Consider the following 26,057-nt stretch of genomic DNA (forward strand, 5'->3'; position numbering starts at 1 on the left):
TTCTACACAAATCAATGCTGTCTGAACAACATAGTGCTCCACGGAGATCTTTATGGGGCAGGAGTGACTGGGGATCATGCCTTTCCATTGAAAACTTGCAGATGAATTATGAGTCGATCCTAGGGTCCTATAGAGGCCATGATGGGGAGGGGAGATGCAGTGAAGGCCTGTGAATAATCATATTTCTATTTTAAATGGGCGAATAAACTAAATGAAAAAAGTAAATTTTATTTATTTTTATTTTATTTTGTTTTGAAAACAAAATTAAATTCTGTTTTGTTTCAAACAAGATATCCCTAGTAATGAGTGAAGAAAACTGTGAGGGTAATTTCAAAAGGATTTAGATGCTTAAAAGTGGGTTTTACAAAGGTAAATGCACTTTACATGTGTAAGTGGGCTTTTGAAAATTGCTACAATACGGTAATTGCCATTGAATTGTTAATAGGTTTTACACACTTAAGTGCACTTTACGTGAGTAAATGGGCTTTTGAAAATTACTATGACATTATGTTACATATACATGCGTAACTCCTTTGAAAATTACCTCCATTGGGGCCGATTTTAATTCCTCCGCGCGTGGGGTACATTTGTGCGTGCTACCTGGCATGCACAAATGTGCACCCGATTTTATAACATGCGCATGCTGCCATGCGCATGTTATAAAATCCGGGGTCGGCGCACGCAAGGGGGTGCACACATGTGCACCTTGCGCGCGCCGAGCCCAAGGGGAGCCCCGATGGCTTTCCCCGTTCCCTCCAAGGCCGCTCCGAAATCGGAACGGCCTTGGAGGGAACTTTTTTTTGGATCCCCCCCACCTTTCCCTCCCTTCCCCTATCTAACCCACCCCCCCCCCCCGGCCCTACCTAAATCCCCCCCCCCCCCACCTTGTTCGATGGAGTTACACCTGCCTCTCGCAGGCATAACTTGCGTGCGCCGGCTGGCCAGGTCCCGACACAGACCGCAGACACGCCCCCAGACACGCCCCCGGACCGCCCATTTTAGGAAGCTCCGGGACATACGCGCGTCCCGGGGCTTGCGCGTGCTGACGAGCCTTTGCAAAATTGGCTCGGCGTGCGCAGGGGCAGATTTCCTCAGGTTACGCACTTATGTTACGCACGTAGCCTTTGAAAATCTGCCCCATTATATTTAAGATTCTTTGTGTTTGAAAGTGATCATTTTAATTTCAACTATCTTTCCTGCTGGGTTTTTTTGAAGTTCCCTTTCAGTATCATGACCGTTAATGAAATGGTCAGGTCAAGAAAAATGTTCCCCCATAGGAGTGTTACCTATTTTTCCTAGTGTCTTATATTGTGTCTGTGGAAGTTTATTCTTCTGTTTAACTTCTGATCCATTTTACCAATGTAGAATCCCTCTTCCCATTTCCTGCACTGGCTTGGCCACTGTTGGAAACAGGATATTGGGCTTGATGGACTTTTGGTCTGAGCCAGTATGTTAAGTTTTATGTTCTTTTATTAAACTGCAAACTGTACCAGCTCATCACAGGATCCTCCAAATTTTGGTAGGAGTGTTTGTAGATTTTTCTGATCTGTCATAGGAGGGATGTGATGGGGATAGTTATTTTTTGTATTTGTGCTATTGTGTTGCATTTTTTATGATGTACTTTGATGTATATTTTATTGCACTATATTTTTGATTATGTATTTTGATATTATGTTTTAAGCTGCCCTGAGTCCTTTTTGGAAGAGGGCAACATATAAATCTAATATGTAATTCATATGAAAAAGACATTCAGCATACAAAATACCATATTCATGCTAGTTTATTAATGTAGGATACATTATCTAATGTAGGAAATGTGAAGAGGGATGCTAATCATTCACAGAGATCAGGCATACTAAATACTGAGAGGTTTGTATTAGCCTAAGTCCCTGGGTCGTGCTTCTCACAGTTTGTTGCAGTCACTGCTATCACCTCCAGAGTCAGGTCTAGGACCAGCCTCTGTTCTATTAAAAAGACAAAAAGTCTGCAGGACATGGAGGATGAGAGGATTGCTTGTAGAGAGGGATAGGAGGAGATTTGCTGCTGCGGAAGCTGGTAGTCAGCAAAATACGGGCAATTACATTGGACATAAATCTGGCCAGATCAGCCAAATATCAGCTGATTGATAACCTTATATGGCAAACATTTAAACAACAGGTTAGCACTGGAAAGCTCTTGAGAGGGAGAATTGGGGGATATAAAGGTCCATGTTTTTAACTGAAATGAAAAGGTGCACATTTAAGGAGAAAGTTGCAAATATAGTATATGATTTTTTTTTTAGATCAAAAGAGAGGGAGTGTTAGCAGCCTGGGGGTAAGGATTGTACTTAAAAACAGTTCACAGGTTTGCATTTCCACCCACTTGTAATTTTTCTACCTCCATGTCCTTATTCAGATTAATAACATGGAAAGCATGATGAACTTTCACTTCCAATGTAAGTGGGTGGACAGGGACCACACCCTTACAAGGGAATAGAGGGGGCATGTCAGGGATGTGGCAGTCTGTGATCTGTAAGCATGGCATTAAGCCTGAAAGACTGTGTTCTTACAATGGTTTTTGAATAATTAAAGAGCCGTTTTCACACCACTATAGCAAGTTTAGACTTCTGCATGCCCCGTTTGTGTGAGTTGCTTAAACCTTTGGGTGAGGCACGCCTGCGCTTACAACAGTCTGGTGGTTTTCGACAGGCACGGGAGGGCCAGCCAGATGCCTCTCTGGCTGTCTCAGTTTTTTCCAGGAGTACAGAATCAGATTAATCTCGGCTCAGAAACAGGTCAGAGTCCTCTCTTCTTCAGCTTCTTCCATTCTGTTATGGAGTCGTGTGCATGCACAGATCTCTGACCTCTCCTTTTTCTTCGTCCCCTGAACAAAGTGCAGATCCTCTTTCTCCTCCTTGTACAGACTGAGCAACGAGGCAGGGCAGCAGAGCTCCTCCCTTGCTCGGGGGTGGACTGTAAGAAACAGAGATTCTGACAGTTACAGGCAGACTGACACGGGAGCAGAGCTCACTCCACTTCCTGGACGTCTAATACCTCAGTAGAAGCGTTTCCAAGACCTACAGTGCAACATGCCCAAGTGTCCCAAATGCGATAAAGATGTGTTCTTTGGTAAGGCTTGTGTTTCTCAACTTGACTTTGACATATGCAAATAATAGCCTAGACAGAAAACTATATTTATTTTTTTTTCTAGCATCTGAATCGCATGCAAATCGCAAGAGCACCCCGCTTTCATTGTAGGGTGTGCTTGCTTGCAACTGCTGACTTTCTGCAGAGGTGAATGAATTCACTTGTAGGGTTGATTTGAAATGAAAAATGCCTTCTTGATCTGTATGTACGGAATGCAGAATGTGTCTGCAAGACACATTTCTGAGTTGTATTCAAGAACATTTAGAGCAGTTCAGCCACTATGATCACAAGTTCTCTTAAGAAAGAAGATGAAACAATGAAAAACATATTTTCCCAGTCTGGACAGTAATAATGCCTTACAGCGATGGTAAGGTTTGCAATTAAGTTGTAAGCAGAAATGATCAGGCAAGTTTTAAACCTGTTGCTTTACTGGAAGTTTGAGCCATTATTTTTTTTCTCTAGGATACCCTCCCCCCCCCCCCCCCCCCATCATATTTTGCATCGCTCTGTGAAACACTATTTGTTTTACGTTTTATTTCTGAAAAAAAATCAGTTTCTGATCATTGCAAATGATTTTGGGAAGGAAAGGTGGTCCTCAGCACCAGACTATCTTCAATTTCTAAAAGAACAGCCATCAGCAGGGTGCTGGCTATGGCTACTAGTTCTGACATTAAGCTAAAAACAGCAGAGAAGGCAGTAAAAAGAACTAGGTAATCAGCAGAAAATCTTCCACATAAGTAGAGTTTTAAATCTGGATTCAGAAAATGTGCAGGTTGCGACTACATCTAATCCTGTGATAACATGGGTGGGGCAAGGCTGTTAGAGATTCTGCAAACTTCCTGAAACTGCACACGGTAACTGTGGTGTTATCACGGCTCCAGGGGTACCTTACCTCAGAGGTATATTATTCTGAATACTACTTTGCCTGTTTTTTTTCTTTTGGTAGGGGAGGGGGGCTCAGGTGGTTGCATTCATGGGTCTCTTTTTTTTCCCTGTAACTTATCTTTCAGGTATTGGCATCATTTATAACATAGAGTGCACCTTTTAATTGTGATCACACACTTTGTGTGTGTGTGTGTGTGTGTATATGTGCTTGCTTTTTTAGGATTTCAGCGCCATCTATATAATATGCACATAGGAATGAATAACATCCTATGCCAAACCATCAGATTTTGGATTACGTCTCTATAAACTGTAAATATGTTTGCAGCCAAATGTGCCTCCCTGCACATGCACTGTACAGTTGTAATATCCAGGGATCCTAGAAGAATTAAAATAGCCAACTGGTCAAGGTATCAAGTAATGTACAGCAAAAAGACCAGGGAATGTCCCTGTAAACTTTTAAATCTGTAAATATTTGTATTTAATTGCAATGGATAATTTGGTTTCTAGTCTAGCATTCATAACAATAGCAATTTTTTTCTCAGGAGTGATAGATGTAGACTGCCTTAAAATAAAATGTGTGTACACTGTACATCCTATTTCAAACCACCTAAGAGTGAATGGATGCACACAATAGCCTTCCTGTTGAGCAGGAGTGAAAAATAGTAACAGAATTCACGAAAGCAAGGGATATAGACTGACAATCCATAGTTGCAAAGAAATGAGGGAAAGGCAGAAATCAACTGCACCAGAAAGTATTTTCGGGAGACAAGATGGAACTTATCTGCTGACATTTTTTATTTCTCTTTTTTTTTGTACCACTGATCTTATTTTTAAAAACTTTTTTAGATCACCAATATATGTATTGACATACATTTACTAAGGTGCATTAACATTGGCCAATAGCATGCATTAATTAGTTTATATCAACAACCCTTGTTAATGACGTGCCATTGAGTTTTTGCATTAATTTACGAATGTTAACATCTGAGTTAATGTAACAAATTTATTGCAACAACTACAACTTCCTAAGGTGTGATTGTTTTGCAAGTTTTAACTTGTATAATTTTTCTAAGTGCTAATAGGTAATGAGTTCTTTTGCATCTTATTACCTCATTAGCACAGGATTTGCCTTAACAATTCTTGGAAGCTAATTTCGGTGTGTTATAAGCACTGTTAATGCACATAAACTAGATTTTGCACTCTAACAGCTCTTTTAATGTACATTAATGCTTGTGAAAGCATTTCTGCCCTGTAGTACATTTGCCCCCTAGTCACTTGTTATGCAGGTAAAAACAGAGTTAACCCATGCAAGCCAGCCAGTTGCTTTTTATTTTGAATTCTTTTATATATCGACATTCGTTTAGTAACATCAAATCGGTTTACATTCAACAGAAATTGGCAGCTGCGCTAAACAGAAAACAAAACATAGCAATTAGCAGCAGTGCTTTACAATAATAAAATTTAGGAACATCATGGTAAATAACAATAATGCTTGATAATGTACTTTCATAATGTGCACTGCACAAACTTGTCTGCATAAAGAAAGACATTCATGGAGGAGAGGAGAGGTGCTTCATGGCCATGTATTAGACATATGTTCGTACCTTACATTTTCAAAAGGTATACATGGAGAAGATGGCATGGTGTTGATTCACCTACCTTTACATCCCCATTTTACTTTTCCTAAATTAATGCAAATTTATTTACTGAATTACCAAATTATTTATTACACACTAATAAAGAAAAGATCTCACCCACACAACAAACTGTATGTGAGTACCTTTTGTTTGAAAATTGCCTGGTTTTGGGCAGCTGACAAGTACGTTTGTTTGTAACTATGCAGTTGAATACCTTGCTGAAAATACACTCCATTGTACCTTCACATATAGGCTTGGTATAAGTTGAATGAACAGTTTTATGAAGAAAAAAGTAGTTAGACTGGATGTATCCCCTTCTGCTTTCTGTCACATTTTCAAAATGTCTTTGTGACTCATTTTACCCTCACAACCTTTTTTTTTTTTTTAAATAATCTTTTTATTCCTTTGCTCTCACATAGATATGTTTCGAATGCTTGCTTAAAGAGATCCATATTGTTTGTAGGTTTTTGGGACATCAAATGTAGACAATAGAAGATGATGAACTTTGTAGATTTAGATATACTCAGGTATATTTTGAGGCATGCATCCAAGATTATTTGACTTTAATTCCCTCTGAAGTGTTTCAGTTATGGATTTTTATTCATCTTATTGCCATTTGAGTCTTTTAATAAGAATAAAAGCAAGGGGATGAAGAAGAGAGTTGCTGATGCCACACCCTTGAGCTATATGAGAATTTAGATGCGACATCAGTAATGTAACACCATCAGCTAATCAAATTCACAGTCTGAAACTATGTTATAGACTCAGGCAAATATTTGGTCTTTAATTCAAACAATGCTATTTTTCATTTCTTTTCTTAGTTGTTTGAGTTTTGGCAGGCATACTCATTCCACAAGGTATGACCCTACTGAAGAGGGTGGACTATATTATAATTGTTTACAAAGTATACCAATACTTACACAAGGTTGTTTCATTTGGGCATGCAGGACCTTCCTGGTGTTCTCTTAGATACTCCCCTCCTTACAATAAAACACACACAGCACACGCACCAAACTGGATTTATAAAGGCTGCGGTTTATTCAGAACATATAGTCAACCTGAGCTATTATCCAGTGACAACACAACTCCTCACAGTCCCCCAACTTGCCTCCCAGCAGAATGCAGCCAATAGCCCACCAAGGTTTCACAGCCGCTCCAGCAGACAGCCTCCACGTGCCAGCAGAAAAGGTCCTGTAACCTGGTCGGTGATCTCACAGTCCTGACGCCGCCTTGAGCACAGCTCCCCTTATCTAGGCAGACGTCATTACCAAAGATCCAAACATACAAATCTAAGCAATTTAAAAATCAGAGTTCAACTAGGCTCAGGTTACCAGCCACTGCAACATGGAAAGAAAATAAAGATCAAAAGAGGAGGGAAGGGTGGAAAATGCTGCTGGGCCAGAAGGAAAAGTAAATGAGAGGTGAAGAGAGGGGGTTGAAAGCCATAAAGCCTCCACCCCAGACCAACTCCCACATGGAGTCCAACCTACCATGGGTCACTCAGACTCCAGTTTAATTCAAATCTCCATGTGGGGAGGGAGGAGGGCAGAGTGAAAGCATGGGAGGGTGGAAGGAAGCCAGGCCCGTTGCTATGTTAACAGCAGGCCAGAACTTTGCACCCCACACCCCTAACCCCTACCTGAAACATACTCTAATGGAAATCTGCAAGACCAACAAATGTAAATATGTATTTATAAGCATTTAATATTCTTCTTTTATCTATGAGTGGCCTCAAGACAGATCACAAAAAAAGTTTTACCTAAGAGTTTGCCGATGATAATTTATAATCACAATTGAATCAAATTTACAATGAATAGCATTAAGAGGTCAGCATGTATAAATTATAATCCTTACTGGATGGTTCAGATACATACTTGGAATGACTGTCTCTGCTGAGGGAACTCTAAGGGAAGGTGTATCCAAAGAGCCATATCTTAGTATTTTTTTCCTGAAAGTGAGGTAAGATGGAGCAAGGCATAGTATTAGTAGTAGTACTTTATTCCAGATTTTTGGGGCATAACAACTGAAGATGCAAAGCCTCATACAGGATTGTCTAGCTAAAGAAGGGCAGGAGAGAAGAGCCATTGGGAGGATCAACTTGGATGGGGTCTCTGAAAGCCACTCTCTGCAGTCTGGCTCAGCGATTGGCTCCCTGGCATGTGCCTATGGCTTTAAGAAGCTGAAATGATTGTAGACTTAGTATGCCAGTGGTCGGCGTATTTCCTCTCTCTAGTCCTGTGAATTGGTCTGGGTAATGTGCCTCCCTTACAATCTGTTTAAGCTCCCTAGGCATTACTTTATTCCTTTCAGCCCCTTTAAGAAAATCATCACCTCATCAGTTAGCACTTTGAACCTTATTTTATTTTATTTATTACACAACTCAAGGTTAGCTTCCAAGTTCCCCACATTTACTAACTTTCCAGAGTATACATCATACCAACCAATCACTGTGATGAAATTCCATTACATAATTTCTTTCCAGTCTCCCACTAATACAATTGCTAAACTCAAGCCTAATTCTTCAACAGAGTCTCCACTATGTTTAAGTGTAGAATTTCTGTGACTTCAAGGAATAGCTTTAGTTTAATCCCCCTGTGTTCATTACAGAACTCACTCCCCCATTACCTTCATTGCATACAGGACTTTGGCTTTCCAGATACAAATCACATTTAAAAACAAAGATTTAATATCTTGGATTTAAATCTGCAATCTAGCAATGCCAGTGTTGTCAGTCTTTAGCCCACATTATAAATTGTTACCCAGCACTGGCAGCTTAAATGCCCGGCTTTCCCTATAGTCCTGCTACAATTTCTAAAGCTTTGCTTGACCTGTTTAACAAAGTGTTTAAACACATTACTACGCCAGTTACAATGCTGCAGTTTCTCTGGGAGTTTATTTTGGCCATATACTTTAAACAAAATCAAACAAACTTCCAATATCAATCAAGACAATCACTCAGCAGTGCTGCAACTTCTCTCCCTGCATATACTTTGAGCAGTGTAATTTATAACCAGGCTGTCTGCTCAGGAGGTAGGCGCCACAGTGATATCACTGAGCCACATCCAGCAAGCAGCATCTTATTTTATCGACAGAAGAAGAAAGAAGATGATGGAAGACCTCATTCTAGGCCTCTGGTCCTGGACCAAGGCCTAAACTTGGTCCTCAGTGATGGGACCCAGCATTAGGCCTGAACCTAGGCTTCAGGCTCAGGCCTAGGCCTTGGGCCTGGCCTCAGTGACATGATCCAGTCTTGGGCTTTATCAGGCCTGGGGACTCAGCAATGGGACAAGGTCTTGGCCTCAGTGCTGGGCCCAGGGCTCCATAACAGGATTCAGCCATGGGCGGGCCCCAGCATTGGGCTTAGGCCTGGACCTCCATGACCGGACCTGGCCTTGGATCTAGACCTAGGCACAAGCCTCATCGCTGGTATCTAGCTTTGGGTTAGGCCCCTGTATCAGGCCTGGTCCTGGGCCTCAGTGATGGGACCCAGCCTGGGCTTAGGCCTCGGTGATATGGCCTGGCCTCAGGTCTTGGACTAAGCCTGGGACTCAGTGATGGAACTTGGCCTTGGGCTGGGCTCGGGCATCAGGCCTAGTCTTAAGCCCAGGCCGGTTTTTTAATTTTACAGAGATGTCAATGGGGTTATGGATTACTTCCCTCGTTGATTTCAATTTTAAACAAAAAAACGAATAAGATGAACAAACACTTTTTTTTTTCATTTCAGAGAAACCTGATGAATGACTGTGATTTATAAAACAAATGAATGAACAAAAACAATTTGTTTAAATTCTGCACATCCCTAAGGTTCCATAAAATCCACTGCAAGACACAACTGGCCTGCCAATCTCCTTATACCCTCAATTAGCCAAAAGGCAATGAAATATTAAAGGCTTTAATATTTCAAACACATTGCACCCTGTGAATTTTATGATTCAAATAATAGCTACAAGAAAAACTAATAACATTCCTATGCAAAAACAAAACAAAAAAAACCAGTTTCCATTGGCCCTATCTGAAGCCATAACTAAAAGTAAATCATTATGAGCAACATACACAAACTTTATACTCTTCAGACTAAGAATCTCTTGCTTTCATTTCTGTTGTTTGCTTCAGAGTCTCAAATGCCTCAGGTATCTTTATACTAGGTACCTCCCTTTGTAAAAGAAATGACATGACTACAACAAAAATGTTCTAATTTGCTAATTTTTTCCCTCCATTTAACACACACCACTGAATAAATCATTTTTTACAACATCCCAAAGTTTTATCTTCTATCATACAGACCTTATTTCTGATTTTCATTTTATATGAAGTGATGACATTATCCTTGCAGAAACATGGACTCCATAAACCAGGGATAGGCAATTCTGGTCATCAAGTGCTATAAACAGGTCTGTTTTTCAGGATATCTACAATGAATATGCTTGAGATATATCTGCATACAGTGGAGGCAGTCCATACAAATATATCTCATTTGCATTTGTTTAAAATGAAAGTGCAAAACGTGACAAATAAGGCTAATTCATTTCATTCAAAGGCTCCCAAATTGAATCGGGGGCCCTCAAATGAAATGAACTTTATTCATTCATTTTGGTTTAAACTAATGCATTGGTCTTAGGTCTAGGCATGAAGCCGGGGCCTCACCTAGGGCATAGGCTGAGGCCCAAAGCAACTTGCAGCCTAGTGAGATGCCAGGGTCTCAATGGAGGTATAGGCTGATGATGGAGCCTCAGGCAAGACCTCCAAAATCTAAAAAAAATAACTGGTCCGTCGAGTAATTGACGAAGGCCGGGTCCCGATGCTGGGGCTTCGGCCTAGGCTAGAGCCCGAACTAAGGCCTGATGCTGAGATCTGACCTGGAGGCCGGGTCCCGATGCCCGGGCATCAGCCCAGACCTAGACCTGATGCTGTGACCTAACCTGAAGCCTGGGTCCTGATGCCTATGCCTCAGCCTAGGCCGGAGACTGAGTTCAGGCCCAATGCTGTGACCTAACCCAGAGGCCGGATTTCAGTGCTGGGGCCTAGGCCCGACACCATGACCTGACCTGGAGACTAGGTACTGATGTCGGGGCCTCAGCCCGGACTAGGCCCAATGCTACAACCCGACCCAAAGCCAGGTCCAGATGCCTGGTCCTCTGCCTAGGCCGTAGCCTGGACCCAGGCCCGACACAGTGACCTGATCAAGAAGCTGGATCCCCTAGCTTCGGGACCTGGCCTCTGGTTCGGGTCGCAATGTCGGGTCTGGACCGGGCCCTGGCCTAGGCCAAGGCCCAGGCTTTGGGACCTGGCCTCTGGATCAGGTTGTGGCATCAGGCCTGGGTCTGGGCCCTGGCCTAGGCTGAGGCCTAGGTGTTGGGAACCAGCCTCTGGGTTGGGTTGCTGTGTAAAGCCTGGGTCCGGGCTAGACCGAGGCATCAGCTTTGAGTAGGCGGAGGCCGCGGCGGCCTACCATAGCCTCGGCCTATGTAAGTCTGAGGCTTCGGCCAAATCCTAGCTGGCAGATCACAACTGGACTGGGTATTTATTTATTTTGTTTTATTTAACAGCTTTTTTATACCGACATTAAAGTACACATCATATCGGTTTACATCATAACGAAGGTAGAAATTACATTAAACAGGGAGGGGGTAACAAAAGAACAATAAACAACAGCGAAGAGGCTATGAGGAGGAGCCAGATAACAAGCTAGGAAAGAAAGAGGGGGGGGGGGAATGGAGGGATATGAACATATCTACAAAGATTGCAAAAAATGATATGTAGAAGATAACGTGATTATAAAGATTCGGGGTGGGTATGAACATATTTACATCGACGAAGTGGGTAAGAGGATAAACATATTTACATCGAAGAAGGGGGGGGGGTCGGGTGAATAGTGGGAGGGGTGGCTAGTCTGGAAAGGCCTGGTGGAAAAGCCATGTTTTGAGCATTTTTCTGAACTTCATGGAGCATGGCTCAAGGCGGAGGTGGGCAGGAAGGGCGTTCCATTGGGTTGGACCGGCGATAGATAGGGCCCGGTCCCTGGTTGTGGAGAGGCGGGCCTTCTTGAGGGGTGGGACTTGCAAGGTGCAGGCGAGGTTTGCTCTGGTAAGGCGTGTTGATTGGGAGAGTTGGAGAGGTTCGGTGAGCCATGAGGAGTCACTCTTGTGAATAGATTTGTGAACGATGGTAAGGGTTTTGAACAGGATACGGAATGAGATGGGGAGCCAGTGCAGGTCCTTGAGGACAGGGGTGATGTTGTCTGTTCTGCATGTGTTGCTGAGGAGTCTTGCCGTGGCATTTTTAAGTATTTGAAGGGGTTTGATGGTAGAGTGAGGGAGTCCAAGGTATAGGGCATTACAGTAACATAGAAACATAGAAATGACGGCAGAAGAAGACCAACCGGTCCATCCAGTCTGCCCAGCAAGCTTCACACATTTGTTCTCATACTTAACTGTTTCTCTTGGCTCTTAGTAACCTTATGTTCTAATTCCCTTTTCACCCCCACCATTAATGTAGAGAGCAGTGCTGGAGCTGCTTCCAAGTGAAATATTAAGTTTGATTAGTTGGGTAAGCGGCAGCATAGCTCTCTGCCATGAAGCAGAGGGCAATGCTGGAAATGTGTGAAGTATCAGTAGTCCAGCTTGGATGAGATGGTGGCTTGGACAACTGTTTTGAGATCATGAGTGTGGAGTAGTGGCTTGAGCTTTTTGATGATGTTAAGTTTGTAAAAACCTCCTTTCAGGACGGAGCTGATGTGAGTTTTTAGGTTCAGGAGGGGGTCGATTAGGACACCAAGGTTTCGGACAGCAGGCTGAGCAGTTAGGGAGAGGGTCTTAGGGTCTTTTCCAGGAGAGTGAAAGGGAGGCCTAGTTTTCATTTTTTGGCCATTTTTTTTTAATTGTTTGATTTTACACGAATGAAACGAATCAAGCAATCCACAAACCGAAATTCATGAGGAAAAAACCTCCCGAAAATGAACCCTCCCTAATATCTCGTTTATGGCACTCATGGAGTTGCCTATTCCTGCTATAAACCACTGTATTTGTTTGGCATTCCAACATTTTCTTACATCTGTCAGATAGTTCCCCCCTACTTCAAAATCACCATTTGGACTACTCCATTTATTATAAGTCTACACTTCTCAACAAAATCTTACTAATTAGCAACACAAACTTTATTGACAAAATACAGCGCAGCATATTCAAATTTGTTGGTTCATTTTTCACACTTTCAAAGTTATTATGGAACTCTAAAACAATAACCTGAAAAGCACTTTTCATCCCATTCTTCAATCTCCAGGACAAAAGATACCATAGATTTAATTGCTCAAAAAAGCACCCCTTTACAAAATCACTTTGTCGAAGAGTACAACTTAAACTTAACAGATTCATCACAACCAGCCTCTAAGCAACATACAATGGATGCAACTTCTATTGACCAATAAACAATAATATAGAAATGTCATTTCAGTTACCACAGAACTTTATGGACATGATCTATACCATAAACTGAATCATGTAAGTCTTTTCCATTACTCTTTTACAACATGACACATGCAAGTACAAGCACATAAGTCATCATACCAGAAACATTTCTCAGTAGTCAAATTCTTGCTGTAAAACACACCATCGTAGTCTTCCACACCATGCATATACCTCCCAACTTCTGTTTTCAACTTCAAACCAATTCAGCTTTTAATGCACACCATACTACAACTGTAACCTTTCATGCCTGATACATCATGTCGTTTATATCATTCACTCATCTTACTACAATGAAAACCAAATTGTTTCTATTCTCTACAATCTTTAGGGTAATTTTACCCACCAATCCTTTTCCTATTTCTAACCACATATTTCACTGTCCCTTCCCATACAATTCCAGTCCCTCTCTTCCTATATACCTACCTTCCTCTCACTCTTTACTTTATCACATTAACACCTATTTTCCTGACACATACATTTATGCCCACCTCTTTAAACCATTTATATACAATTATTCATACTTTTCATATACACATATATCTTTATACTTTTCCTAACTCTCACTATTCCACAACACTCATTCCATCCTCCTCCTATCACAGTTCCACCTACTCTCATTCACCCTTGTGTTTTACCAATATGAATTAATAACCTATTCCACACTATTGCACAATATCTGAACACAAGAAATCTATGAAACATGCTTCTGTACTGTTATGTTAAAAATTTTCAAATGTTTAGAATTATACTGTATAGTTAATCCATTTACTTTTTTAAAATTAATGTTGCACTATTTTCCTGAGCTTGAGTTCTAAAACAAAGAATATAATAGCAGCCTTATTATTCAGCAATATTAACATACATTGAGCTGTTCATTATAAGAAATGGACCAGTCCTACTCATAGAAGTGGCTGGCGTGTTTCATTATTCATCTGCTGGTCCTCATCTGATGCTCAGGCTTTATCTTTTGCAGAGTTAGCCATTTAAGCAGCAGGCCAGGGGATCACATATTAGCCTATGCACACAGGGTTATAGGCTGTTGCTTATTCAGGTATACTGTCTAAATCCTTAGGCAATGGAGATGTTAAGCAAACACAACTTTGTAATTCACCCTGCCCATAAAACTTTAAACACTGTTCATTGTTTTTCTGTCTTCTCTCTTGACAGCTGAAAAGGTTACCTCCCTGGGTAAAGACTGGCATAGACAATGCTTGAAATGTGAGAAATGCGGCAAGGTGTTGTCAGCTGGCAGCCATTCAGAGGTAAGGTTTCAATCCCTCATTGTTACAGTACTTTTGCATGTCTGGAATGTTTCTTGCGAGACTCTTATCAATTCTATTCCAATGGCTGTGTTAAAAGCAGAATATAAATCATTACAAATAAAAAAAATTACTTTCAGACTGGCAAAATCTACCACAGTGTATTTACTGTAAATTCAATGCTATAATAGAGATGTGAATCGTGTCCTCGATCGTCTTAACGATCGATTTCGGCTGGGAGGGGGAGGGAATGGTATTGTTGCCGTTTGGGTGTGTAAACTATCGTGAAAAATCGTTAAAATCGTGAGCCGGCACACTAAACCCCCCTAAAACCCACCCCGACCCTTTAAATTAAATCCCCCACCCTCCCGAACCCCCCCCAAATGCTTTAAATTACCTGGGGATCTGGCGGTGGTCCAGAACGGCGGCGGTCCGGAACCCCCGCTGAACGACCTCCTGCAGTCGATCTCCTGCCGGCGCCATTTTCCGTACGAAAACGATTCGCGGCGAGAAATCGCTCCCGGAACCCCGCTGGACTCCCAGGAAACTTTTGGCCAGCTTGGGGGGGCCTCCTGACCCCCACAAGACTTGCCAAAAGTCCAGCGGGGGTCCGGAACGACCTCCTCTGTCGAATCGTTTTTGTCTATGGCCGCCGCCATTTTGCGGCGGCCATTTTGAAAAATGGCGCCGGCTGAAGACAACACGATTCTATTGAGGGGGCTGTTCCGGACCGCCGCCGTTCTGGACCACCGCCGGATCCCCAGGTAATTTAAAGCATTGGGGGGGGGGGGGGTTCGGGAGGGTGGGGGATTTAATTTAAAGGGTCGGGGGTGGGTTTTAGGCGGTTTTAGTGTGCCGGTTTTCCTGCCCTCCCCCTTCCCCCGATTTACGATTTTTTAATGATAAATCGGGGGAATTGGTATTGTATCGTGGCCCTAACGATTTTTTGACGATTTAAAATATATCGGACGATATTTTAAATCGTCAAAAAACGATTCACATCCCTATACTATAATAGTGCTTTGTTTGTTTTAGAATAAGAATGTTGAGGGGTGCCATTCTTCTCTATGATCATCTCTGTATCTCTGTATAATAGATATGTGGTATTGTACCACAGGTCAGAACAGATAAAAGCTGAACTGAATTAAACTACAACGGGCTCTAATTATTAAAATATTTTTCCCATTTGTTTCTATTAGAAAAGTTGTTAGCAAATCTGCCTAATGTCTTTACAGAAGATCTTTTTTTTCTTATCACTGCCTCTTTTAGTATTAAGCCCTGGGAAATAAAAGTTTGGATCCTGGCTCCTGGTGTTGTTCTGCTGAAGCATTGCTATTTCAAAATACATATCTGCATAATTCTCAAAGCCTTTCAAACTCACTATTTTACAATATTAGCATGCGCTCCTTTTTAAGATACAGCTAGGACCACAAAGTACACCGACGTGAACAGCATGCCGGAACAGGGGCTCGTGTGTGCGAAATTGTAATGAAAATAAGTATATGAAATCACAGAGTATAGGGAATATTCATCCTAAAGGAGTTCATTCAGATAGGTGAATAATAATAATATTATAACTGGATCATTAACTTATAAAAGAAGGATGTTAAGGAGGAAAAGATCAGATGTTTTTCCATGGGTAGACACGTTTACCCTCAGAAAAATTTGGGCTGATTATATGTTCTCTCTCCTCCCCCTCCTGTGTGGGTAAAAATACCAATGTGAGTTTGGAGGAAGGAAACTTGGCATAAGGATTACATTTTTGTAGTGGCATTGTGCAAGCTCATTATGCCCTCTAAAGGGGCGATTTTGAAACCGATCCATTGACCTGCAAGGTCATTTTCAAAGGGAATATCCCAGAGGAGTTCCCCTTGAAAATTCGAGCCAGCAGTGAAAGATTTGTCTAGCCATAACTCTGACAATGTAGTTTCACTAATTTTGGCAATTTTAGTCTTGAAGAGTATAATTTTGTAACACTACGCATAAAATAGCCAGCAAACGTGCACATAAAATGCACCTAGGACGGGATTTTGGGGGATGTGACCTGTGTGGTCACACAGGGCATCAAGCACCAGGGGGCACCTCCCCGTTCAACTGAAGAAGAGCTACTGCCCCCATGACCCCTCCCAATACGGCTCTTGGGACTGAATAGTTGCCGCTGCTGCCAGCTCCTCTCACTTCCTGACAAATAGTCTGCAGGGCCCAAGAGCTTCTACCACCTGGACTCCTGACTTGGCATAGGGGAGGCAAAGAACAGCTGTTTGAGCTTTCTCCCCTTCCTCTTTACAGCCCGACTGTCAGGTGAGCGTAGCCAGTGGTCCGGTGCTCCTAACCTCCTCCCTCTGCTTCCAGCATTCTTGAACAATTCAAACAGTTGATCTGTAAACAGCTGTGCAGAAGAGAGGGGAGCTGCCGGCAGATAGGATTGCCAACTGGCTCCAGATTTTTAGGACAGCTTGATCCAGTCCCTGTTTTACCCCATTGCATGCTGGGACTTATTCTGATTTTCCTATTGCATTCCCTAAAAAAATTAGGACTATAAATGCAGAGGAGTAAAACCAGAACTTGATCAACCTATTCTGTAAATCTGAAGCCAGTTGGCAACCCTACCGGCAGGAGGAGAGTAGAATGCCCAGTTGCCAGCTCCACACTCCTGCCACTGGGTTGCTAGGGAGGCGGGGAACGGAAGGTGAGAGAGAGCAACAGTGAATGGTGAGGGAAGGGAGGGAGAGGAAAGGGTTGGTTCCTTTCTGACCCCTTCCCAACCATGGAGGGAGCAGGGCCATTCTCGGTGCTCACACAGGGCACTACTGGCACAGAAAGCTAGCCTCTGTTGTGCCAGTTTTCGAAGCAGACTTTCAAAATCTCCTTTCAAAATTATCCTGGCAAAACTATACACAAACAATTGCATCTCCTATTTGATGTACATAGTTTTGCCAGGAGAATTTACATGCATACTTTTTAAAATAAATAAGTATTCATGTAATTGCCCACCCCATCCAGACTTCACCTCCTGGAATGTCTCTTACCTATGTATATAACAGTATGTGCATACAGTGTATATGAGGGGAATTTTATGTACGTAGCATTGTGTAGTTTTCTAACAGGCTATGGGCCGGATATTCAGAATTACGTGAGTGCGTAAATTTGTGCACGCAATGCGGCGCGCACAAATCCGGGGTCGGTGCGTGCAAGGGGGTGCACATTTGTGCACCTTGTGCACGCCGAGCCCTAGGGGGAGCCCCAATGGCTTTCCCCGTTCCCTCCAAGACTGCTCCCCCCACCTTCCCCTATCTAACCCACCCCCCCAGCCTTACCTAAATCCCCCCCCCCCCCACCTTGTCTCAATTTTTATGCCTATCTCTGGCAGGCATATCTTGCGCGCACCAGCTGGCTGCCGGCGCGCCATCCCTCGGCACAGCCACTGTGCCGGAGGCTTCAGTCCCGCCCCCAGACCGGCACCACGCTCACGCCCCCGCCCCCTTCCCCCACCTTTTTCAAAGCCCTGGGACATACGCGCTTCCTGGGGCTTGCGTGCGCCACCGAGCCTATGCAAAATAGGCTCGGCGCGCACAGGAGCAGGTTTTCGGGGTTACGCGCTTAACCCTTTGAAAATCTACCCCATGTCTGTGAGAAAGCGCTACTTTTCCTGCAGAAGTCCTTTTGAAAGTTACCCTTGAAATCTCATAACTTTTGCACATTGTTTTTGACTAAAATGGTCTGTTCTCATTGCAGCATGATGGGAAGCCCTATTGTACCAACCCGTGTCACCGTGCATTGTTTGGACCAAAAGGTACTGTATGCAAAGCTTCCTGGCTCTAGAAAGCACAAAATTAAAGGAACAGGGCGGGCAATAATCAAAGCCATTTCCAAGTGAAAAACAGTGCTTTACCAGCAGAATTTAGGTTTTTTTTAAAACTTGCCCATCCGATATGCACATAAATTGTGCATGGAGGTTGGAAACTTATATGCTTTTACCTTTATTGGAGGTAAAAATATTTAAGTGTCAGAGGTGTTCCAGAGGGTAGGAAGATGACAATCTGTGGGTAATTTTTTCTTAGGGTAATAAAATAAAACTACTGTGTACTTTTGTTTTGACTATGAATGAAAACTCTGTGGGTAAAACATACAGAGTTTGCACCAATGCAAGCAGTTTGATTATCACAGTAGCAAGGTGTCTAATTGTAGATGCTCTTGTACGACTTTACCCAGGAGTCTCTATGCTGTCATGAGTAGAGATGGTAAAAGTTCTTTAAAATAAGTTTGTCTAATGATTTTAGTAACCCAAGAAAAGGTTATAGTTTTGGTGAATTAGTTCAATGAACCCTTTTGTAGTGCATTTTTCCAATCTGCATATTCCATCAAGTTGATATATTTGCAAAATGCCTGCAAATCAATTTGATTCCATAGTGTGGTATTGTTCATCTATTGTCCAAGGTTTTGGGGAAATATTTTCACAGACAGTCTCTTTTTAAGCAAGCAAAAATGGAGAGTTCAATACTGAAAGGCTTCATCCAAGTAACAAGATTTGAAAATTTTCCCCCACTGAATGGCTACATTATGGGCCGGATTTTAAGAGGTACGTGCGGGCGTACATTTGTGCGCACAACCGGCGCACACAAATGTACACCCGATTTTATAACATGAGCGTGCAGCCGTGCGCATGTTATAAAATCCAGGGTCGGAGTGCGCAAGGAGGTGCACAATTGTGCAACTTGTGCGCGCCGAGCCGCGCAGCCTTCCTCCGTTCCCTCCGGAGTGGCCTTGGAGGGAACTTTCCTTCCGCCCCCCTCTCTTCCCCTACCTAACCCGCCCCCAAGATTGTGTGCGCCAGCCAACGGCCGGCCCGCGATCCCAGGCACAGCGGCAAATGGCCACTGTGCCTGGAGGATCCAGCCCCGCCCATCGGACCGCCCCACCCACGCCCCGCCCCCTTTTTCAAGCCCCGGGATATACGTGCGTCCCGGGACTTGTGCATGTCGCCGGGCCTATGCAAAATAGGCCTGGCACGCGCAGGAGAGGGTTTAAAAGGGTTATGCGCGTAACCCTTTTAAAATCTGCCCCTATGTGTGTACACAATTTATCTGGATAAAAAGAGGCAGCACGGGGAGCGTTTCTGGAGCATGGCTAGACTTTAGCCCGTGAGCGCACATATTGGGGTAGATTTTAAATACTTGCGCGATCGCGTACTTTTGTTCGCGCACCAGGCTCGAACAAAAGTACGCTGGATTTTATAAGATACGCACGTAGCCGCGCGTATCTTATAAAATCCGGGGTCGGCACGTGCAAGGGGGTGCACATTTGTGCAACCTGCGCGCACTGCCTGTTCCCTCCGAGGCCGCTCCGATTTCAGAGCGGCCTCAGAGGGAACTTTCCTTCGCCCTCCCCCCACCTTCCCCTCCCTTCCCCTACCTAACCCACCCCCCCCGGCCCTATCTAAACCCCCCCTACCTTTGTCGGCAAAGTTAACTTTGCGCGCGTCGCTGGCAGTCCCGCTCCGTCCTCCGGTCCCAGGGGCTGGTCCGGAGGCCTCGACTACGCTCCCGGGCTGGCGCCACGCCCCCGAGCCCGCCCCCAAAACGCCGCGGCACGCCCCCGAAATGCCGCGTCATTTCGGGAACACCCCCGGACACGCCCCCTCCCTCCCCTTTTTGAAAGCTCCGGGACTTACGCGCGTCCCGGGGCTTTACCCGCGCCGACGGCCTATGCAAAATAGGCGTGCCGGCGCACGTAAATCCAGAAGGATTTACGCGCGCGGGCCTTTTAAAATCCGCCCCATTGAGTGCTGTCCAGCTAAAGTTATATGCATACGTCTGGTCAGAAAAATAGCTGTCCTAAAGTTATTTGGATATAGTTATGTGCATAACTTTATCTGGGTATATTCAGCATCAGACTTTTGTGCATAAATCCCGATATCCATGTAAAGTTATGCACATAACTTTGTCCAGGTAAGTAATTTACTTGCTTACTGGCTCTCCGATTGCCAACCTCAGAGTTAACCTGCTTAAGTCAGCCATATCCATGCAAATTGAATTTTAGTCCTTGGAAAGCACTTAACATGCATACCTTTGACAGCCTAGAAAAGAGGCAGTTTGGGAGTGTTTTGAAGGCTTGTCTGTAAACTAGCCAAGTGCATTCCATTTCAAACGAAGGATGTGCCCTGTAGGCATGCCACCAAAATATCTAGCTTATGCCATTGAGATAGAATATGCAAATGCATACACACACACAACATACAAGTACCTGATGTTTGAAAATCATCTCATTTAAATGTGGGCTTAAATAACGAGTGTACTTTTGCAGTTAGACACAAACCTTATCCCTTAATATCCTGCAACATTAGAAAGGGGGAATAACACCCAGAAAATTTTTTAGAATGCAAATATTTCTTCCATTAGTGCTACTGGACATTTGTCTGAAAATACTGAAAGTACAAATTGGTCAATATCTTATTGAACTGTGAACTTTTTTCCCCTTCCAGAAGATTCAGTAAATTAAATCCTTGGACATAATATATACTATCTCAAACTGAGTAAACACATTGACTTGCAGGGCTTTTGTGCTTTTGAACCCTATTCTTGCTAATAAATCTAGCCCTAAATCTCCTGGCTCACCAGTATTATGGCTTCTTCCCAGTGCTGGGCCAGATGAAAGCTTCCTGAGCGTCTCATGGAGATGATATGCAGCAGAAATCATAATCTGAAGTTCATATTGTTTGTTTGGTCTTGATGACGGCGCTCATCTTAACCAATAATGGCTTTTAATTTTGTTCTTTTTTAGGATTTGGTCATGGAGGCACTGAAAGTCACACCTACAAATAAAACAGGGTAATTTTATATTTTGAAAATATTTTAATTCCTCTAATCTTTATTTATCATTTAAAATTGATATACTTCAAGTACTCAAAACCATACTCCACTTTTTTAATTCTGCAGTTGATGCTTTCCCATGTATTTAAGCCATGAGTAATGCAACAGCTAAGCACTCACATAAAGCACACCCATGACCTTACAGCTAATTTTGCACATAAGAATAACTGCTGAGCTCATTTTTGTAAAAGTACTTTCATCCTTATTTAGAATTCTAGGTTTCCATTGCCTGTTTGAATGGCAAGGTGGGAATGAAACCCTATCAAAAGCAACACAATCAAGTTTTCTTTCCTATGTACCTTTGGCTCATATATATTTTCACCTGCTAGCTGCGCATGTTATAAAATCAGGAGTACATTTGTACGTGCACCCCACGCGTGTAAAATTTAAAATTGGCCCCTTATAGTAGTACAATTGTCACCATCATGCAGTGTTCACTGTGTATACAATTGTCTATCGCTATTACCTTATGCTTCTCTGGATTTGTGTAAACCCTGGGAGAAAAGTTAATAGCAGAAATACTGACCGGGCAGGCGCTGCATGGCTGCAGCGTGACAGAGGGCCTTACACAGCGAACAGGAGAAGCAAGACGTGACAGTGATAGACAGTTGTAGATACAGTAAGTACTATATGATGGTGACAACTCTGCTGCTGTAAGTGCCTTCCCCAAAATGCTCACATAACAATAGACAGTTGTAGGGATGTGAATCGTTTTTTGACGATTTAAAATATCGTCCGATATATTTTAAATCGTCAAAAATCGTTAGGGCCACGATACAATACCAATTCCCCCGATTTATTGTCAAAAAATCGTAAATCGGGGGAAGGGGGAGGGCAGGAAAACCGGCACACTAAAACCCCCTAAAACCCACCCCCGACCCTTTAAATTAAATCCCCCACCCTCCCGAACCCCCCCAAAATGCCTTAAATTACCTGGGGGTCCAGCGGCACACTAAAACACCCTAAAACCCACCCCCGGCACACTAAAACCCCCTAAAACCCACCCCGACCCTTTAAATTAAATCCCCCACCCCAAATGCCTTAAATTACCTGGGGGTCCGTAGCGGCGGTCCGTAGCTTAAATTACCCCCGGGTCCGTAGCTAAATCGGGGGAAGGGGGAGAGCAGGAAATCCAGCACACTAAATCGTGGTGTCTTCAGCCGGTGCCATTTTGCAAAATGGCCACCGCAAAATGGCGGCGGCCATAGACCAATACGATTCGACGCAGGAGGTCGTTCCGGACCCCCGCTGGACTTTTGGCAAGTCTTGTGGGGGTCAGGAGGCCCCCCCCCAAGCTGGCCAAAAGTTCCTGGGGGTCCAGCGGGGGCCCTGGAGCGATCTCCTGCCGCGAATCGTTTCCGTACGGAAAATGGCGCCGGCAGGAGATCTACTGCAGGAGGTCGTTCAGCGGAACCCTCGCTGAACGACCTCCTGCAGTCGCCGGCGCCATTTTCTGTACGGAAACGATTCGCGGCAGGAGATCGCTCCAGGGCCCCCGCTGGACCCCCAGGAACTTTTGGCCAGCTTGGGGGGGGCCTCCTGACCCCCACAAGACTTGCCAAAAGTCCAGCGGGGGTCCGGAACGACCTCCTGCGTCGAATCGTATTGATCTATGGCCGCCGCCATTTTGCGGCGGCCATTTTGCAAAATGGCGCCGGCTGAAGACACCACGATTTAGTGTGCCGGATTTCCTGCTCTCCCCCTTCCCCTGATTTAGCTACGGACCCGGGGGTAATTTAAGCTACGGACCGCCGCTACGGACCCCCAGGTAATTTAAGGCATTTGGGGTGGGGGATTTAATTTAAAGGGTCGGGGTGGGTTTTAGTGTGCCGGGGGTGGGTTTTAGGGGGTTTTAGTGTGCCGCTGGACCCCCAGGTAATTTAAGGCATTTGGGAAGGGTGGGGGATTTAATTTAAAGGGTCGGGGGTGGGTTTTAGGGGGTTTTAGTGTACCGGTTCACGATTTTAACGATTTTAACGATACTGTAAACACCCAAACGGCGACGATACGATTCCCTCCCCCTCCCAGCCGAAATCGATCGTTAAGACGATCGAGGACACGATTCACATCTCTAGACAGTTGTACATCTAACTATTTTGTACACAGTTGTGACAATTGTGCTCAGTGCTTACCCCAAAGACTATATTTTTTTTAAATTCCAGCTGTCTGCATTGCTTTTTCAGTTGTTTTATGTGCACAAATCATGTTTGCTTTTTGTGCATACAATTATTTATGCATCTACATCTAGTTTGTATGCACATAAAACATGATTTACCCGCATACTATAAATCATATTTTATGTGTACTACACAATTTTGTGCACACATTTTTGGGATAGCATGCTTTTTTAAAGTGTGAAGCATTTGCACATCATTAGCTTACTGCACAACGAATTAACTGAATTTCTATTGCTTGAATAAAGAAAATGTGAACTAAAATTTAGCTCACATTTTTTAGTCATGTTTTATTACCTTAATCCCTAATAGATCTATTAACTTTCATTAATACTTAAATGCATATTAAATGCCAAATTCAGTACTTATTAATGAGCTGTGTCACAAATGCATGCAAAGCAGGACATTAATATTAAAAATACTTAATGTAGATCAGGATAAACTTTGTGATCCATGGCAAACTTTGGAAAATTAACTACCTCTCAAGAGATATAGTTAATTTGTCCCCAAGAGCAACAGCAGACTCATATCTCTGCCGATTGCATTCAGGACCCATCTCTTTGGACTCTTAAAAGGCTGCTATTCCCGAGTGATATCATTCTGTCCTTACCCGCAGATAAAAACCTAGCAGCTAAATAAGACTCCTTCCCTTCCAAGATAGTCCCATCCAAAGGCCTAAAATTCCCTCCCCTGCATTGCTCCCACCCCCAAGACTTCTCTTAATCTACTGGAACCCCAAGTCCTAAATCCGGCAAGGGTGATCGCCAATCACTCCTCCCCTGCTGGCTCCATAATTCAGCTGGCTAACACAATGCTCCTCATTGCCACACACATGAAGGGCAAAGGGGATCCTAAGTTTAGCCAGTGCTATTTTTTATTTTGGCTCTGGTGGGGCAGGAACAATTGGACACCATTCCTAACTGATTCAGAACCTGGGAGCTCAGGTAAGGGGGAAGTATGGGGGAGGGGGGTTGTGTGTCGGGGGGTGAGGTTAAGGCTGGGGCTGGGGCTACCTCAGAAGGTAAAGGAAGTTGGCTTTGGGGGTGGATTTGGCTGCAGGATTTTCATTTATAAAGGTTTGGGAGGCAATGTCACTTGGTGATAGCTGCACCTTTAGGGAATCTCAGTTCAGGAGAACCAGGATCATATATTGCCAGGGCCAAGGCCTGTGCCACTCATACTTTTTTGATTGCGGCAGTTTCCTGGCAAGGACACGAGATTAACCAAGGATTTAGTAATTTGTAAATAGATCCCTAAGGGGCCAATATATCAAATTACAATAATGCCCTAATGTGCATTGTTAGCAAATAGGCCCCTGTTTACTAACATTGCACATTTATGTGCTATTGCATTTGCTAAATAGACCCCTACATTTGTTAAATTGGTGTTTATTTTCTGACTCCTTTCCCACTGAATTATGGGAATCATAGGGATCTATTTATCAATCCACAGTGCATCTTTAATGCACATTATTTACCGCAGCTTTGGTTATTTGTGATGGACTAATAACAGCCAATAAATTTCTCTCCTTGCCTCTCGTCAGTCACTTTCCCATTTTTCTTTCTTCCCTATAGGTTTTGAACAGCAGCGTCCAATGACAAAGCTTCAGACCCCTCAACAGCAAATACAGCTTGTTTTAATCTACCTAGTAGTCAAGTAGCTATATTTTTTTAAACAAAATTGATGATTGTGACTAGTTAAACTTCTGTGACGGGGCAATCAGATTCTGTGCTCTGCACTCATTTGGAACAAATATCTATCTCGTCTGTTAGTGAGCAGCTAAAACTTTACTTATAGATGTAACTACAGATTTAACTTAAGAAACAGCAGATATATCTGTTTTATTTCCTTAAAATCTAATAAAGATCGAGTTGGAAGGAATCATGATCATAATTAATGTTCTCAGTGTTCTGTTGATGAAGACGTAGTCATGTTTCCAAATCACAGAAAAGCCCATGGACAATACAAGCAAGTGAATGTGATTGAATAATTACACAGGCAGTCATGCACTGATCTCCTGTGGATGTTTGATGCTGAAAAATACACCAGTTAAAACCAATTTGATGGAACAGTTCTGGCATTTCTGTTTAGAGACCGTTAGACCCAAATTTAGTGATCTGTGGACTTCCTGACTAACAATTCAAGATTTTTGTTTGTGGGGGGAGAAAGAAGGAATGGTGAATCACTGTACTTTGCTGGGACCCTCATCTGCTTCATTCCCTGTTTCTGCAAAAAAGGAAATAACATTTCACCACTTTCAGAGGGAGGGGTTCTTTATGCAATGAGTAACAAAGCTATGGAATAGTTTGATAAGCCTGCAACACAGTGACTAAAAATTGTGCAAAATTCTGAAAGAAAAATAGAATAGTGTTATCATGATCTAGTTAGACTTTTGGAGTCAGGTGTCATTTGCTACAGTATTGACCAAATGTCAGAAAAAGTTCTAAGTTCTATATTTCTGGCTGCTCTCGGACTATATTCTGAAGCCTATCAGGGAACTATCTAGTGAAAGCAAGCTAGTTGGAGCATAAAGCACCAGTGGCTGTAGGAAACCTCCATTTCTGATACAGCCGCTAAATTATAAGGAAAATAAAAATGTTGACACTATTTTCCCTCAGTATGGCCATCTAGTGTTGTACTATTTG

General features: G+C 43.2%; 1 protein-coding gene across 1 annotated transcript; it reads left to right on the forward strand.

Annotated features, from left to right (window-relative positions):
• The first annotated feature begins 2,904 nt into the window (after positions 1 to 2,904).
• CRIP1 (cysteine rich protein 1) lies at positions 2,905 to 25,305 on the forward strand. Its single transcript, XM_029598830.1, has 5 exons — positions 2,905 to 3,107; positions 14,278 to 14,372; positions 18,105 to 18,162; positions 21,150 to 21,196; positions 24,987 to 25,305. Exons 1-4 carry the CDS (start codon positions 3,068 to 3,070, stop codon positions 21,188 to 21,190), a joined length of 234 nt encoding a protein of 77 aa, XP_029454690.1. The 5' UTR covers positions 2,905 to 3,067; the 3' UTR covers positions 21,191 to 21,196; positions 24,987 to 25,305.
• The last annotated feature ends 752 nt before the right edge of the window (positions 25,306 to 26,057 follow it).

The sequence above is a fragment of the Rhinatrema bivittatum genome, chromosome 4, assembly GCF_901001135.1.
Source record: "Rhinatrema bivittatum chromosome 4, aRhiBiv1.1, whole genome shotgun sequence".
In the NCBI taxonomy this organism is placed as follows: Eukaryota; Metazoa; Chordata; class Amphibia; order Gymnophiona; family Rhinatrematidae; genus Rhinatrema; species Rhinatrema bivittatum.

Excerpts from the sequence above, each read along its gene's own strand:
- CRIP1 (XM_029598830.1), top strand. The coding sequence starts at position 3,068 with ATGCCCAAGTGTCCCAAATGCGATAAAGATGTGTTCTTTG. Across the intron at positions 3,108-14,277 it reads CGATAAAGATGTGTTCTTTG|CTGAAAAGGTTACCTCCCTG; the intron begins GTAAGGCTTGTG and ends CTCTCTTGACAG. Across the intron at positions 14,373-18,104 it reads CAGCTGGCAGCCATTCAGAG|CATGATGGGAAGCCCTATTG; the intron begins GTAAGGTTTCAA and ends TTCTCATTGCAG.